The 17,362-nt window shown below is 41.6% G+C and overlaps 1 protein-coding gene across 15 annotated transcripts in view; it reads left to right on the top strand.

The window, feature by feature from the left end:
* ZNF827 (zinc finger protein 827) overlaps positions 1–17,362 on the top strand; it is a 177,656-nt gene that overhangs the window by 140,633 nt on the left and 19,661 nt on the right. For all 15 annotated transcript variants that reach the window (XM_055276041.2, XM_063638219.1, XM_063638221.1 and 12 more), the window contains one exon: positions 14,748–14,885. In XM_055276041.2, coding sequence (XP_055132016.1) covers positions 14,748–14,885 — 138 coding nt within the window. The remainder of the gene's footprint in view (positions 1–14,747; positions 14,886–17,362) is intronic.

Below are 17,362 nucleotides of genomic sequence, written 5' to 3'. Positions count from 1 at the left end.
AGTTTATTATTTGATCTTTCTCTAGTCTTATTTGTAGCCAAAATTTTACATTGATTTTTTTATTTAATTTATTTGAATTCCTTTTCAATTTGAAAATTGAAATGGAAGGAAGACATCTTTTTTAAATATAGGTACTTCTTTTGCTTAACTACTTTGGAGTTGAATTATTGAATATTACCTGTTACTTAAAAATATCCCAAGCCAGGTGCAGTGGCTCAGACCTGTAATACTAGCACTTTGGGAGACCAAGACGGACAGATTGCTTGAGCCCAGGAATTCGAGGCGGCAGTGAGCTATGACCATGCCACTGCATTCCAGCCTGGGTGACAAAGTGAGACCCTGTCTCTTAAAAAAAAGAAAAAAAATTACATATCTATTCCTAGGCTGTTGGATATATATATTTCTGGTTTGTGAGACAAAAGTCCATTTCTCAATCCTGAAATGACAAACAGAAGTAGCTTAGATTTTTCATTTATTTATATTGACAGTAGTAATGCCATTTCTTTTTTTCTTTTTTTTTTTCTTATGACAACTGAAAACAATAGGATGCCCTGACTTTCATATACAAATTCAGTAGTTCAAACTCTTTGTCAATAGGATATGCATTTGGAGTGGAAGTAAATTTGCATCAGACCTTCTACACTCTTAACTCCATTCCATTCTTCAACAGGAACATTGTGTTCACAGCAGCTAATGAGGTTGTATTTTGATCTGAGGCCATGAAATGCAGCAGCACTTGCCACCTAGGAAAGAGAAACATTTAACACATGGTATTGGCCTCCTTAGCACCAGGTCCAAAACGAGGTCACCATCTCGTAGAAATCTTGAGGCCAGAAGCTCAGCCTCAAGGCTATCAGCCTTCATCTACTTTGTCACAGAAAGCAGAGGTTTTTGCAAAGAGGAATGACACATCCCATGGACACAGCTAGAGTTGTGTGCAGTATAAGGAAAGCTGTAGAGTACATACGCTTTCTAGTTGGGCATCCTGGGTTTAATCCTGGCTGTCCCTCTTACCAGCTATGTAAGAACAAGCTGATTTCTTAATCAATTCTGTGCCTTGATTTGTCTCATCTATAAAATGAGGATAATAATGAGACCAACCTTAATCTTTTGTTAAGAGAATTAAATGAAATTATGTAAGTAAAACCTGTAGCCTTAGCACAGTGCCCAGAGTAAAATCAGTGCTAAATAAATCTTAGCTATTCGTATGTATAATTCCTCTTTCAGCTATACCTAAATCCAAAGTTTTCTTAACCATTAAAGAAAGTATGTGTGTATTCAAATTATTGAGAATGATATAATAGAGATGGCCTATTTTATTTATATAAAAAATAAAATATTTGCCAACTATGCTACTTATTATTACTGGGAACTAATTATCAGTGCTGCCAATCATTATGACATACGTTCATAGGAAAATACTAATAATCCCTTTCCTCCTCTCCTAGCTAACAAAGTGCTATGGTCTAAATGTTTATGTCCCCCCATTTCAATTCATACATTAAAATCCTCACCCCTAAAGTGATGCTATGTAGAAGATGGAGGCTTTGGGAAGTGCTTAGGTCTTGGGAGTGGAGCCCTCATGACTAGGATAAGTGCCCCTATAAAAGAGGCCCTTATAAAAGACCCCTTGCCTCTTCTGCCATGTGAGGGTGGAGTGAGAAAGATGGCTGTCTGTGAGGAAGCAGGGCCTCCCCAGACACTGAATCTGCCAGTGCCTTGATCTTGGACTTCTCAGCCTCCAGAACTGTGAGAAAAACATTTCTGTGGTTTATAAGCCATCCAGTGTTTTGTTATAGCAGCCTGAATGAACTAAGACACAAAGTATTTCCCAGTCCTGTGTGTGTGATTCCCTGCCTGAGGAAAAATGATTCCATAAACCAACAAACAGAAACTCCCATCATATAAAAACATACAACTGCCTAATCAAATAGGTAGGATTTCTGGATGAAGGAGAAAAAATATTTGTGACCACTGTTGCCTTAAAATGTTAAATCTGCCATCAACTAACAAAAATGTTATAATGTGCTAAAACCCAAGGTCAGGAGAAAGGCAAAGTAGAGTAGTTATATTTTCTGTTAATACAGAATTCAATAGGTTAGGAGCAGAGAAAGAGGAAGACTGAAAATTTGAAACTGGATGTAGTCACACAAGAATATTGCAGTGTCTGGGAGCTGATAAGGGCTTTAAGGAAATTTAGAAATCTTTAAAGGAATGGTTGATATGATCAAGACTTGTCCATAAGAAAAGAAGACTAGAATAATTGAGGATACCAGTGGATTCCAATCTTAGTGAAGAGAACTGCAGAATCCCTAGAGGCTTACTTGAATAATATCTGGAAATGACTGTGACTTGAGTTTTAAAAAGAAATATATTCAGTATTCTAAAAACTCTATAGGTGTGATGCATAGCACATTGCAACATTTCAGGAGTAAATTAACATTAAAATTTTAGTATTTTAGAAAGTCTGGATTTACTTTCTAAACTTAGAGTATTTCTAGAATATTAGAGTATTTTAGAATTGTTAAATTTTTAATTATAGTGATCTGTTCTTTTCATTTAGTTTATTCCTTTCCTCACTTATTCAGTAAGTATTAATATATATTGAAAACCTAGTTCAACAACAAACAGGAGAAAAGAGGAAATTCTTCTATTTGCCCAAACAATGATAATATTTTTCCTCAAGGTGTTCTCATATGTGCCCATACTTTATAGTAAAGTACAGAAGATAACTTTTGGATGTAAAGATTTGCTATCACCTAATACAGTCTTTAGGTACCTCTGCACTTGAATGCCTGTTATTTTTCTTCACTGGGAAAAGTTGAAAGAACAGACTATAAGGGTCTCATTCTGGAGCAAGGGAAAGCTGACCTGAAATAAGTTTTAGGATTAAAATTTACATAATTACATAATTGGCGCTCAGATTTTTCATATGCAGCAACTCACCAGATGTAAAGATGTAAAGAAGAGGCCAAAGAGGAGTTGGGTAACAGAAATGAGGCAGAGCCTCCAAATTCCACCATTCTCTCTCCAGGCAGGCCCTGGGGGAAGCATTTAGGTTGCCTCAATAAAGCTCTCTTTAGATTTATGTGATCTCGGATGCTTCTTCTGTATGGTTGGTGAATTTACAGCGGAACAAATCGAGATTGTAACAGACAGAAGATCTGTCTCTGGTGAAATAAATTAGAACCATTAGATTTTCCTCTTTGGTCTTCTAGTATAATGTAATAAATGGTTGAGAGTATGGGCTTTGTAGTCAGACAGATTCGGGTTTGGGAAAGGCTATCACTTACCAGCTAGGTGACCTTGAGTTCAGCCACCCTGAGCCTGATACTGTTTTTGCTTTTCTTTTGTTGTGTTGTAAAATAAGAATGATAATAATAGTGTCTAATGCATAGTGCTGCTATAAGGTTAAATATTAAATATATGTGTAAAATGCATCATATAGTGACTAATGCAGTGGTCAGTCCTCCATAAATATAAGCTATTGTTTTAATTATGTACTGTCTCCTTAATATACTTTTAACAAACTCTGATATTGTTTTGCATAATGGAGATAAACTGCCAAAATTGGATGAAACTATTTATACACTTTTAAGTCTTTATCTGTTGGAATCATGTTCAGCTTAACCACAGAGACTTAACCAATTATGGATCTGTTCTTCCCCCATAATAAAGAATTCAGAAATAGGCAATGTAAGGCTGGTATAGCTGTTTGAGGAAAATATCGAGGACCCACCATTTAATTTTCTGCTCCTCCACCCTTATCGATGGCTTTCATCTTCGTGATTGAAAGAGAGCTGCAGTACCTCTAGACAGCCAAGAAGGAGAGGCAGAATGAAGGGCAAAAGTCTTTATAGGAACTACCACCTATATCTCATTGTCTAGAACTATGTTTCATGACCAGCCTCTAATAGCAGTGGAAGCTAGTAAGGAATGTATGTTTTTAACTGGGCACATTGCCACCTTGAAACAAAACAAAAACCCGCATAGTTCTGTTAGACATTGGGTAAATAAACATCAGTTTCTGCCACAAAGCCAAACAAACAAAAAAGACGTAATTTTCAGGCCTGATTATTTTTCTAACAAAGATTTATAAATAGCCTCAACATTGGGACATTCTGAGGGCCCATTGCTAAGACCTTAAATCTTACCATCATCATTAAGAAGAGAAGTGGTCACTGGTCTGTGTAATGGGCAAGATAATAACCAGGTCCTTTAGACATGATTTCTGAATCAGTATTGTCAGTTTGCTTCCATGTTGTAATATAAAATTAGGTTGCTGTTCAGTATAACAGTCCTGATCTTGGTGATGTGATTATATTGAGAGGTGACAGCGTGCTGGCAGTCCTCACAGCCCTCACTCGCTCTCAGTGCCTCCTCTGCCTGGGCTCCCACTTTGGCGGCACTTGGGGAGCCCTTCAGCCCACCACTGCACTGTGGGGCCCCTTTCTGGGCTGGCCAAGGCGGGAGCCGGCTCCCTCAGCTTGCGGGGAGGTGTGGAGGAAGAGGCGCAAGCGGGAGCCAGGCTGCGTGCGGCGCTTGCGGGCAGCTGGAGTTCCGGGTGGGCGTGGGCTCAGCGGGCCCTGCACTCGGATCACCTGGCCGGCCCTGCCGGCCCCGGGCAATAAGGGACTTAGCACCCGGGCTCGTGGCTGCGGAGGGTGTACTGGCTCCCCCAGCAGTGCCAGCCCACTGGTGCTGCACTGGATTTCTCGCCGGGCCTTGGCTGCCTTCCTGCGGGGCAGGGCTCGGGACCTGCAGCCCGCCATACCTGAGCCTCCCACCCCTCCATGGGCTCCTGTGCCGCCCGAGCCTCCCCGACGAGCGCCGCCCCCTGCTCCACGATGCCCAGTCCCATCGACCACCCAAGAGCTGAGGAGTGCGAGCGCATGGCAAGGGACTGACAGGCAGCTCTGCCTGCAGCCCCAGTGCAGGATCCACTGGGTGAAGCCAGCTGGGCTCCTGAGTCTGGTGGAGATGTGGGGAACCTTTATGTCTAGCTCACAGATTGTAAACACGCCAGTCAGCACCCTGTGTCTAGCTCGAGTGCACCAATCGACACTCTGTATCTAGCTGCTCTGGTGGAGATGTGGGGAACCTTTATGTCTAGCTCACGGATTGTAAACACACCAATCAGCACTCTGTATCTAGCTCAAGGTGTGTGAACACACCAATCAGCGCCCTGTCAAAACAGACCACTCGGCTCTACCAATCAGCAGGACGTGGGTGGGGCTAGATAAGAGAATAAAAGCAGGCTGCCCGAGCTAGCAGTGGCAACCCGCTTGGGTCCCCTTCCACACCGTGGAAGCTTTGTTCTTTCGCTCTTTGCAATAAATCTTGCTACTGCTCACTCTTTGGGTCCACACGGCTTTTATGAGCTGTAACACTCACCGCGACGGTCTGCAGCTTCACTCCTGAAGCCAGCGAGACCACGAGTCCACCGAGAGGAACGAACAACTCCAGACGTGCCGCCTTAAGAGCTGTAACACTCACTGCGAAGGTCTGCAGCTTCACTCCTGAGCCAGGGAAACCACGAACCCACCAGAAGGAAGAAACTCCGAACACATCCGAACATCAGAAGGAACAAACTCCGGACACGCTGCCTTTAGAACTGTAACACTCACTGCGAGGGTCCGCGGCTTCATTCTTGAAGTCAGTGAGACCAAGAACCCACCAATTCCGGACACAATATCATTTATTCAATAAGGTTTTATAGAGGATCCCATTAATCTTGGAAGTACAAGTACAGGGAAAACATAGAAGCAACATCCAACTTTTCATACATGTATTTTGTAAAGGATTAAGTTATATAGTTTTTTTAAATAAATATTGTTATAATGGCAGCCATCAATTGGCCTAGATTCTGGCAGTGACTGTCTACATTTGGAGGCTTAGAGAAGATCCCTATGGTGCTCAAGTTCTATGTGATCAGCCTCACTGGAATTAGGGGCACCTAGTACTAGCCGTTTCTGTTACCCGAGGAATCAAGGTCCAGTTTTCTACTATTGATTTAAAATGACCTGCATAAAGAACCAGATATAGAAAACACAGTTCTTTACGATACAAATCAATCAGTAAGTATTTTTTAAGCTGTTACCTAGCACTAAGCAAAAAAAAAAGTCACCCAGTTTTCCTGGGATGATTTTTCAGAAGCAGCTGTTTACTAAGCAGTTAGCATTGATTTCATATGGCTTAGAGGAGCAGGCAGACTGTGGGTCTGTCCCTGCTCTCCCAGAGTCACTAGGCAGGTTACCTGGGGTCATTACTCAGTTTCTCTAGGCCTCAGTTTTCTTATATGTAAAACAGCAACTTTGAAAAAAATGATTAAGATTCCTCCTTGATCTTGGATTTGGGGCAGGATGGAGATTTAATTACTGTGGAAACGGTTACTTGACCCCGTGCAAGATGTGGGGTGCCCTGGGGTCTGAGAAGTCCTGGAGTGACAGCCTTCATTTTTGTCCTCCTGAAAATGAAGGAGTTGGATTGGAAGTATCAGAGTCCTCTACTTGATCTAATGCTCTGTCAAACAGAGTTTGATAGAACTGTCACCTGAATTCTATCAGTTGGGTTTAATTAATAAAAATTTTTGGAGACATGCTTGATGGGTTTCATCTTCCCAGGGCCTGTGCATGGACCCTCTGAAAGTAGTAATGCAAAATTCTACTTTACTAAGTTTGTTAAGCATTGAAGGTTGAAATGAGCCCAAAGAAGATCAAGGCTGTTAACTCTTACATCTAAGAAGAATCTCTACCCAGTGTTTCTAACTGAGCACAGATTGACAAAAACCATTTCTTTTTTTTTTTTTTTTTTTTTTTTTTGAGACGGAGTCTCACTCTGTCACTCAGGCCGGAGTGCAATGGCATGGTCTCAGCTCACTGCAATCTCTACCTCCAGGTTCAAGCGATTCTCCTGCCTCAGCCTCCCGAGTAGCTGGGACTACAGGCGTGTGCCACCACACTCAGCTAATTTGTGTATTTTTAGTAGAGATGGGGTGTCACTGTGTTGGCCAGGCTGGTCTCAAACTCCTGACCTTGTCATCCACACGCCTCAGCCTCCCAAAGTGCCGGGATTACAGGCCTGAGCCACTGCGCCGGGCCAACAAAAACTATTTCTCAATTCTTCTATCTTAGCAGTTCACTGAGGTAACACCTTGGCCAGCAGAAATCTTGTATTTTAGGTGAGTTTAACGGTCCTTAAAGGGGAAGTTGGTTCCACCAAGACCTGCAGAGAGGTGGTCATAGGGAGCCTAGTAAGTCTGTTAGGACTGGCATGAGCAACACTTCTGGCATCTTGTGCAGGGTCACTAGTAGTAAATGAAATGATGGGACAGGTCACCAGTGCCAGACATCTGCATTGTGGCTGCTGATCTAGTACAGCTGTGACACTGCAAGATAGATCCTCTGAGCTGGAAATTCTAAAACGGTAGATGTTGGCAAGTAACCCTAAATTGAAATGACTCTGAAAAAATTAAAAAGGGAGACAGACGAGCTGCAAGCACTGGAACAAAGATATTAACCCCCAAAGAGTCATAAACCACAGCTGACTCTTAGCTTCACAAGCAGCCCTCAGAAGGTGGTAGCTTGTTTTAAGCAGAGGCCATGCAGAACCCATGAAACCAAAGGACAGAGCCAGTAGGGCTGGAGTCTGACCAGAAAGTTCCATGCCCTCTGCTTTCTGCCTGGAAAATGACCTGGTAGGTTTTAACCTATCCAAGACTACAGAGGATTTCAGAATTTCAGTTTGAGGTATGCCTCAAAACATTCCAGCCTTGATCATGAAAGAAAGAAGTGATCAAAATACCATATGTCACAATGGAAAACCCAAGCGGCCCCAGAGCTTCTTCTTCAGTAATGAGATTTAGTTGATCTGAACAGTTATTTATGCATTGAGGTCATATTTTGGCCAATCTTTTGCTTACAACTGTCGCCAAATAAAGCCTTCTGTCTTAGCATTTATTTTACCAAAATCAGGTTGAGAGATGGTTCTTCGAGAGGACTGTTTTGTCAGGGAATACAGGGATCTTTTCACACAGTAAAATGTGCCCACAAAGCCAAACAATACACCAAATATAGGGTCAAATTATGTTAAAATTGAAAAGAAACAAACTAAAGTCTTTTCCTTTGTCTCTGTTGTTTTTTGAGGTTTTGCTTATTTGTTTGTTTAATTTTACCAAAAATGCTCCCCAAATGGCAATGAAAGGTTCAAGGGAACTTTCTTCAGTAATACCATGTTTACCACAGAGAGGATTGGCTGTTAGGACTTCCCTAGTTGATCTTCCTCTTGTTCCTTCTTTATTCTAAGTTTTGACATATTACAGTTTCTAACATCTCTGTGCCTGGAAATATTCTAGGCTTATACTTTTAATAAGAGAAATGGAGAAAAGTGCTAGTGTCTGTGGATTGTTGCTAAATCTGCACATGTCCATGTATAACCAAGAGTATTAAACTCAGAGCCAAAGAACAGGAAGAGCAGAAAAATCCCTCCTTTGTTTGTTTGTAGACTTTGGCATTGATTTCAGGTGGCTTGGAAGAGCTTGAATGACACCGTGGGTCTGTCTCTGCTCTCCCAGAGTCACTAACCAGGTTACCTGGGGTAATTACTTAGGTTCTCTTGGCCTCAGTTCCCTTATATATAAAATAGAAAACATTGAACAAGATGATCGTTCAGGTTCCTCCTTGAACTAAGATTTGGGGCAGGATAGAGACTTAGTTACTGTGGAAACTGTTGCCCAACCTTGTGCAAGTTGTGGGTTACTCTGGGGTAGGAGAGGTCCTGGAATATAATGCTTCATTTTTATCCTCCTGAAAATGAACAAATTGGATCTGAAGATAACTGAGTGCTCTACTTGATAATAATGTGTTGTCAAGCAGATTTTGATAGAACTCCCTCCTGAATTCTACCGAATGGGTTTAATTAAGGAAAGTTTTTGGAGACATGCTGGGTAGGTGTCATCTTCCCAGGACCTATGCATGAAATGAGACATGTCCCCTTGAATAACTAGGTTATAAGAAGCATAGTTTGCTCTATTGTATTTTGGCCAACTAGTCTTCATCATTATGGGTGATAGGCCTCAGTTCACCGTTAACAGGAAGAGCTGAAAGCCTTGTTTTGGGATTGCTAAGATGAGATCGTTCTCCTTACACTGTGTTCCTATTTTTCTAGGCATACTATAAGGACAAAAGTGCTTAATCCTACACACCTATTTGCTTCATTTAAAACAGAAACCTATATAAGGAAGAGGAAAAGCCCAAATGACATTCAAGGCAAACATCATAGGTGGAAAAGTAGAGAAAAAACACCTGATCACATAATACCGAGTAGCCAGGAATTTCTGGAAGCAATTTATGGTTATCCCAGGGATCAGAATATAAGAGTGTGAAATGAAATAAAATGCTTTATAAGAGACAAAATCCTATGAGACTGTACAAAAAAAGATGTTACCATTAGACAAGTATTTCTGAAAGAAATGAAGAGACTCTTAAGTATACATTCAAGCTACGTAAAATAATGAAACAAATGCTAAGGGATATGGGAATCAAGATGAAGAAGAGCAAAAATTTAAAAATAGTACCCATATTCCAAGCTGTTTTGTGACTTTGGAATTAACTTAAAAGCAGTTATTGATATGTGCACTTTTCTGTTACATATATTATGCTTCATAAAAAGTTTTTTTAAAGGAAATTCCTGAGTAATCTAAAAGAAGTTTTAAGGTTTTTCTTTCCCAACAGAAGAAGATAATTAAGATGGACATGTGTTCAGCTGGCTGTACACTTGTTGCTGTTGATAATGAATACGGAGAGTTCTTCACAGGATGGGGGATTTTGGGAATTAAAGCCTGTCAAAAGGTGGAACCTAATGTTCAAAGTCCTAAGACCAAGAGGAACCACAGGAAGAGCCTTCAGTTAAGAATGTTATAAGTAATAGAAAACCCAACCAATGGTGGCTGAAACAAACAGGGACTTATTTCCCTCACAAAACAAGAAGTCCAAAAGTGGGTGGTTGCTGGCATTCATTCAGCTACTGAGAAATGCCACAGAGGACTGTATTACTCAGTTCCTGCAGTGCTATCAAGAAATACCTGAGACTGGGTAATTTACAATGAAAGGGGTTTAATTGGCTCACAGTTCCATAGGCTGTACAGGAAGCATGATGCTGGCATCTGCTTGGCTTCTGGGGAGGCCTCAGGAAACTTTCCGTCATAGTGGAAGGTGAAGGGGAAGCAGACACATGTTACATGGCCACAGCAGTAGGAATAGAGAAGGGGAAGGTGCTGCACACTTTTAAACAACCAGGTCTCGTGAGAACTCACTATCATGAGAATAGCACCAGAGAGACCGTGCTAAACCATTCATGAGAACTCCACCCCCATGATCCAGTCACCTCCCACCAGGCCCCACCTCCAATACTGGGAATTAAAATTTGACATGAGATTTAGGCAGGGACACAGAACCAAACCATATCAAGGACCTATACTTTTCCCATCTTTCCCTTTCTCCATCCTTGGCAGTTGGCTTTTGTCTTCATGCCTTATATTCACAATATGGCTGCCAGAGTCCCAACCATTTCGTCTGTGATCAAGGCTGGAAAAGAGAAGGGGTCAATACCAGTCATATCCTTCATTTTAACAGATAAGCAAAAGCCTTCTCAGAACTTTGGCACGTGGCTACCCCAGCTGCTTCCATGGCTGGAGAAGGCAAGGGATAAGGAGAGTTGAGAATGACTGTTGGGTTAACTGAAAATAGCAACTGCCAGAATTCATCATAAAGAGAATCGTCTTGTGGCTTGATGCTATTGGGAAGAGGTAAGAATTTAGAGCCTATGGGAATATGGCTCAGGACTGCAAACATTTCCACTAATTGAATCATGAAAGCAGTTAGTGAATTGAGTTAAAACAGCAATTCAAAAGGCAGGTAGCCTGATTTTTTGTTCTGAATTGGCCATAGGCCTTAATGAATGCTACTAAATTATTAGTCTTTCCTACTATAAAATAAGAATAATGTCGATTCTCTGCCTCACTTGGACCCTTTTATTCAGTCATTCATTTATTCAACAAATATATACTAAGCACCTCTTATGTAGCAGAGATTGTGCTAATGCTGAGGATACACAAATAAATAATGCAGAACCCTTACCCCAGTGGAGGGAGGCCAGGGAACGTGTTGACTGAGCACTGCTTCACGTTGGACTATGCTGGGTGATTTATATGCAGAATATATATATATATGGCTTACAGAAGATATGTAAACAAGTGATATAATAGGAAAAGTGGTACAACGGAAATATTCATAAAAGTGCCCTGGGACAGAGCAGGGGAAATGACTAACTCTACCTTGGGAATTGGGCAGGGCTTCACCGAGGAGATGAAATCTGAGATAGGGCTTCAAATTGAGTCTGAATTTATTGTACAGAAGTAGTTGGGGGGACTAGCTTTTGGTGGAGGAACAGTTGATTCAAAAGCAATGACACTTAAAAGGGAATTGTTTGTTCCTGAAAAGTCAGTCTACTTTGCCAAGCATTCGGGTGGTGGGAGGTGGCCAGAGCTAGGCCATGAAGGACTCAGAAGCCAGAAGTTTGGCCTTGAGGAGCCATTGGCATACAGAACAAGACATGATGAGATTTGTGCCTCGGAAAGATCATTCTGGAATCTGTGAGGTGAGGAAGGGCTGTTGGAAGGGGCCTGGTAGCAGAGAACCTGTTTTGGAGGCTTTTGCCACAATGTTGGTGAAAGATGATGACACAATTAAGGCAGTGAGGTCTAGAAAGACCTGCATAAGATCAACAGCTTCTGATGACTGATTGGATGTGTTGAAAGAGAGTCAGGGGAGGAATCAAAAAAGATTCCAAAGTTTCTCACATGGCACTTGGGTGTCATCATTCACAGGAGATGCAGGAGAGTGTGGCATTTGCCGAGCTCCATTTCAGCTTCATCTCAGCTCCTGGAAAAAGGAACGGGCCTTTGCTTCAGGTCTTGTGTTGCCACAGTAATACTCCTCCCCTGACTGCCTCTCCCGCCAGGCCCCACCCAGCTGTGATTTCGAGGTCATGTTCTGGGATAAGGCTCCAAATGGCCTGTGGTTGCCTTGTTCCTGTGTGCAAAATGAAAATGGATTGCTGTAGCAAATGCAAACATGAGGTGGGGAGAGCAGCGATCCTTAGACGAGGCTTGGAGTTGGGCATGGGGCTGTGGCTGAGCAGTCACGGGTGCCCCGTGACAACTGCCTGCCTCACTGCGGCTCCGGGGATTCTTCCCACTCAGCTGCAGCACAGCCTCGGTAGCATTCATCATTTTCTAAGACCAGTGGACAGAATCAGACAGTTCATGATGCTTCAACTTCTCGAGTACATGACTGATACTTGAAGGAATTATTAAGATGCTTATCTATTTTTAATTGCATCTACTTGTTTGGTATTTGACCCAATTCATTCATTCTCGTTGTGAATGTATTAAGAGACCCTGTACCCTCTTGACGTCTCCTTATAATTATTACCATTATTGTTCTTTGAAGCACTGTTTTGATTATACACTTAAAAGGAGATACTGATATACTGAAATTCACTGCACAGCTGAAATGCCCACTGCGTGGACTCAAGGACAGCCGTCTAAGAGTAGTTCTTGTCCTCAGAAGTTCAACTCCCTTTTTTTTACTTCCCTTCACCCACATTTCTGCCCTCTTCCCCTTTAGAGGTTTTTAGTCACACATTTCTACTTTAGTAAGAGCAACCCTTCTCCCTGAGGCCCCAAGTGCTATGTTTTAACAAACACAGATAAATCAATTCATGTGCTTTATCAGTGTTGGGATTGCTGGCAGGTGCCTCACAGCGAACATTATTGCAATTTCACCATCATTTCCCCCCCTCCCCTTTCCAGACATACATTCATATTTGTTTCTTCTTCCCTTAGATTACCCTATCTGGCAAATCATTCCAATGAAAATTGATCCCATTGATTTATCCACATACAGGTGGAAGCCTGTATTTGGGAAGCAGTTTTAACCAAATTGTGTGAAAGTTTTTTCTTCTGATGTTATCTCTGACCCGTGTTGTGAACATTTTCTTTTTTTTTTTTTTTTTTTTCTGAGACGGTGTCTCGCTCTGCTGCCCAGGCTGGAGTGCAGTGGCACAATCTCGGCTCACTGCAACCTCCGCCTCCTGGGTTCACGCCATTCTCCTGCCTCAGCCTCCTGAGTAGCTGGGATTTCAGGTGCCTGCCACCACGCCCGGCTAAATTTTTGTATTTTTAGTGGAGACGGGGTTTCACTGTGTTAGCCAGGATGGTCTCAATCTCCTGACCTTGTGATCCACCCGCCTCGGCCTCCCAAAGTGCTGGGATTACAGGCTTGAGCCACTGCGCCCAGCGTGAGCATTTTCATCTGCGTGGATTAGGAGAAGTTCTTACCACCATTCAATTATCACCACATGGTGTCCAGTTCTATAATGCAGTACTGGGCTTTAAGGAGATTTGCAATGATTTACTGAGGTAAAAGACAAGATATTAACTTAGTGTATCATTTGTCTTGGTCTTCAAAGTGAGGTGAAAGGCCTATCAGTGGCCCATTCAAGTGTCCTTTTAGAAGTGTCTCCTTCTCTTCTTTCTGGTGTTCTCTGTCACCTGTTTTATGACATTATCATAGAAGGAATGTTTGTATAATCTGGTACAGTTCCACAAGAAGAAACATGGGTAAGAAAATTAAACGTAATCCTAGGGATAAGAATGAGAAAATAAAAACTCTTTAAGATGATTAGAGAATGTATTAAAGTCCATTTATTTCATTCATGGCTAAGAATTATGGGTAGATAACTTGTGGCACTCACTGTTTTCCCAAATATGAGACCTTTGGGGGAAATTCTGGTTCATTCTTGCATTAGGGAATTTTCTGTGGCACAGTGTGCGGTAGTTATCACTGAGTCTACTTAGCACAAATTCCTCATTAAGGATTTTGCACAAACTGGAATGAAGAGCAAAGCTTTCTTCTTACAGAGAATGAAAGCATATTTCCTTTCAAGAGGTAGAACCATTTATTTTCACATCAGACTCTGAGATTTACAATTCTTTTTTTTTTTGTTTTTGTTTTTGAGACAGCGTCTCACTCTGTCACCCAAGCTGGAGTGCGATGGCATGATCTCAGCTCACTGCAACCTCCACCTCCGAGCTTCAAGCGATTCTCGTGCCTCAGCCTCTGAAGTAACTGGGATTACAGGCACCTGCCACCATGCCCAGCTAATCTTTGTATTTTTAGTAGAGACAAGGTTTCACCATGTTGGCCAGGCTGGTCTTGAACTTCTGAGCTCAAGTGATCTACTCACCTCGGCCTCCCAAAGTGCTGGGCTTACAGGTGTGAGTGACCAAGCCCAGCCTACAATTCTTTATTTACTGCCTTGTGGCAAGAGCCTACATTTCTGGAATTTTAACATGCAACTCAGGCAACTCATTCAACAAGTATTTATTGAGTATCTGCTGTATACTGGGCACAGTGCTATCAACTGACTAGAAGGTTAGTTGGCTGGTCTTTAGTGATGAAAAAGAGAAAATACCGAAGAATTGACAGGGGTCGGAATCCACTTGCCACCGTAGCTTTCAAGAACAGCCTTCTTAGAGACAGGAAATGAGCAGGAAAACCAGACTCATTTGCAATTACTAGCCACATTCTTCAGAGAGAAGGCTCTGCTGAAATCCTGAATGTTGACTAACAGAAAATATATTCTTGTTGCCTTATTTCTCATGATGCTTTGTTCTTTTGACCCAGAAACGGAAAAGATAGTCCTAGAGGCAGGAAATGGATTACCATCCTGGAAATTCAATGACCAGCTTTTTCCCTGTGACGTGTGTGGGAAAGTGTTTGGCCGACAGCAGACATTGTCCCGACACCTCTCGCTGCACACAGGTGAGTGAGTAGGGCCTGGGCTGTCAGCCCTCTATGCTCCATCACCAACTTCTTTACTCCCCGGAAGCTGAGTTTCTCTAAGAGAAGCATTACAGGAAGTGCTGGGAATGGCTGACCTTTTCAAGCCATTTTCTCTGACATGTTTAAAGAAGACCTTGGAAAGGCTTTTTTATTTGTATTGAAAGGGTTCATTGAGTTCCAAGTAGGACTGATGAGAAAATATTCACAATTTAGGTTTATTCAGGTAAAATTCCTAAACTCTGTTAAAAAAATGTATTGAGCTCATCTTGAAAGCGCAGGACAGGGGGACACACTCCGTCTTACTGGTTTTATCTTATTGTGGTGGGTGGGAGCAGCTGGGGAAAAGGCACCTTGGTGGAGAAACCGCTTCTACCTTTATTTACATATAATTATGGAGAAATATGGTTGGTTCTGAGAGTTGGGAAAGGGAAGACAACCAAGTTAACAAGGAGGAATAAATAGTAACTTAGTCCACACAGGAAAAATAATTGAAGACAAAAAGACATAAGGCAAAATCAGTAGTAAACATAAAGCAAGATGGAAATAATAAAATCAAACATTTCCATTTTTACATTGACATCAGGTTTTCAAATAATCCAGATATATCTTATTTACAGGGAACACAAAAACAAAATGATAAAGAAAATTCAAAATAAAGGTTTCGTACATCACACAAAATTTAAAAAGCAAGACAGGAAGTATTAATAGGACAAGATTAATTTTGTCTTTTTTTTTCCCCCCAAGACAGGGTCTCGCTCTGTCACCCAGACTGGAGTGCAGTGGCTCCATCCCGGCTCACTGCAACCTCTGCCTCCCGGGTTCAAGTGATCCTTCCTTCTCAGCTTTCTGAGTAGCTGAGGCTACAGGTGCATGCTGCCACTATGCCCAGCTAATTTAAAAAAAAAAAAAAAAAGATTTTTGTTGTCAGGCACAGTGGCTCACGCCTATAATCCCAACACTTTGGGAGGCCAAGGCAGGTGGATCACCTGAGGTCAGGAGTTCGAGACCAGCCTGGCCAAAGTGGTGAAACCCCATCTCGACTAAAAATACAAAAATTAGCCAGGCATGGAGGCTCATGCTTGTAATCCCAGCTACTCAGGAGGCTGAGGTAGGAGAATTGCTTGAACCCAGGAGGTGGAAGTTGTGCAGTGAGCCAAGATCGCACCACTGCACTCCAGCCTGAGTGACAAGAGCAAAACTCAGTCTCAAAAAAAACAAAAAGTTTTTTGTAGTAATGGGGTTTCGCCATGCTGCCCAGACTGGTGTCTTTTCTTTTTATATTTTTAATATTTTTAATTTTAAATTTGACTAAAGACAAAATTTAGGAAAACTTTAACATGTTCAAAAAAGTGGAGTTTTATAAGGTCACATTCTCTGAGCATACTTAAATGAAATTTTAAATAAGTAAGGTTCAATAAAATGTCCTGCCTAATTGGACCAAAGAAAAAGGGAGAAAATAAAAATTCAAATAACAGACATCTAAAAGGAATGAAACAGAGAACACTTCATACGTAAACCTGGAGCAAAAAGCAAGAGCTCTAGTCAGAGGAAAATTTATAGAGGTAAACATTTTAATTAGAGAAAGACAAAAATAAAGGAACTTAACGGTCATCTTAAGGAATTGATAAAACAACAAAGTCTAGAAAGAAGATGGCCATAAAATAGATAAATCGTTTTAAGCTTGATTAAGAAAATGAAGCAAAAATACTCAAAGTTGGCCGGGCGCGGTGGCTCACGCTTGTAATCCCAGCACTTTGGGAGGCCGAGGCGGGTGGATCACGAGGTCAGGAGATCGAGACCACGGTGAAACCCCGTCTCTACTAAAAATACAAAAAAATTAGCTGGGCGTGGTGGCGGGCGCCTGTAGTCCCAGCTACTCGGAGAGGCTGAGGCAGGAGAATGGCGTGAACCCAGGAGGCAGAGCTTGCAGTGAGCCGAGATTGCGCCACTGCACTCCAGCCTGGGCGACAGAGCGAGACTCCGTCTCAAAAAAAAAAAAAAAAAAAAAAAAAAATACTCAAAGTTAGGAATGAAAAAGGAAGCCTAATCATCAATGTGGAAGATGTTAAAGAATTATTGGAGAATAATGAAGCTCTAAGAAAAAAAGCTGAACACTTAGATGACATAGATCATTTAAACAGAATGACTAAAATTGACCCAAAGTGGAGAGGGAACTTGAATCAGTCAGTTCCCAAAGGGAAATTTGGAAAAATTATCAAGGACATACCGTTAATAAAGGCATCAGGTCCAGAAATTTTCCCTGGTGAGTTCTTTCTAACCTTTTGAGAAGAGGAAATTCCAACATTATTAAACCTTTCCAAACGATAGAAAAAATTTAAAAAGCTCCACAGTTTCACTTTATGGAGGATGCATAACCTTAATAACAAAACTTAACAACCTCACTTATTCATACAAACGCAAAACTTCTAAAGAAAGGACATATTTTATCTGGACGG

This window comes from Symphalangus syndactylus, chromosome 4 (assembly GCF_028878055.3).
Source record: "Symphalangus syndactylus isolate Jambi chromosome 4, NHGRI_mSymSyn1-v2.1_pri, whole genome shotgun sequence".
NCBI lineage: Eukaryota > Metazoa > Chordata > Mammalia > Primates > Hylobatidae > Symphalangus > Symphalangus syndactylus.
The sequence above is the reverse complement of the archived record's forward strand: the minus strand, read 5'-3'. Positions and strand labels throughout refer to the sequence as shown.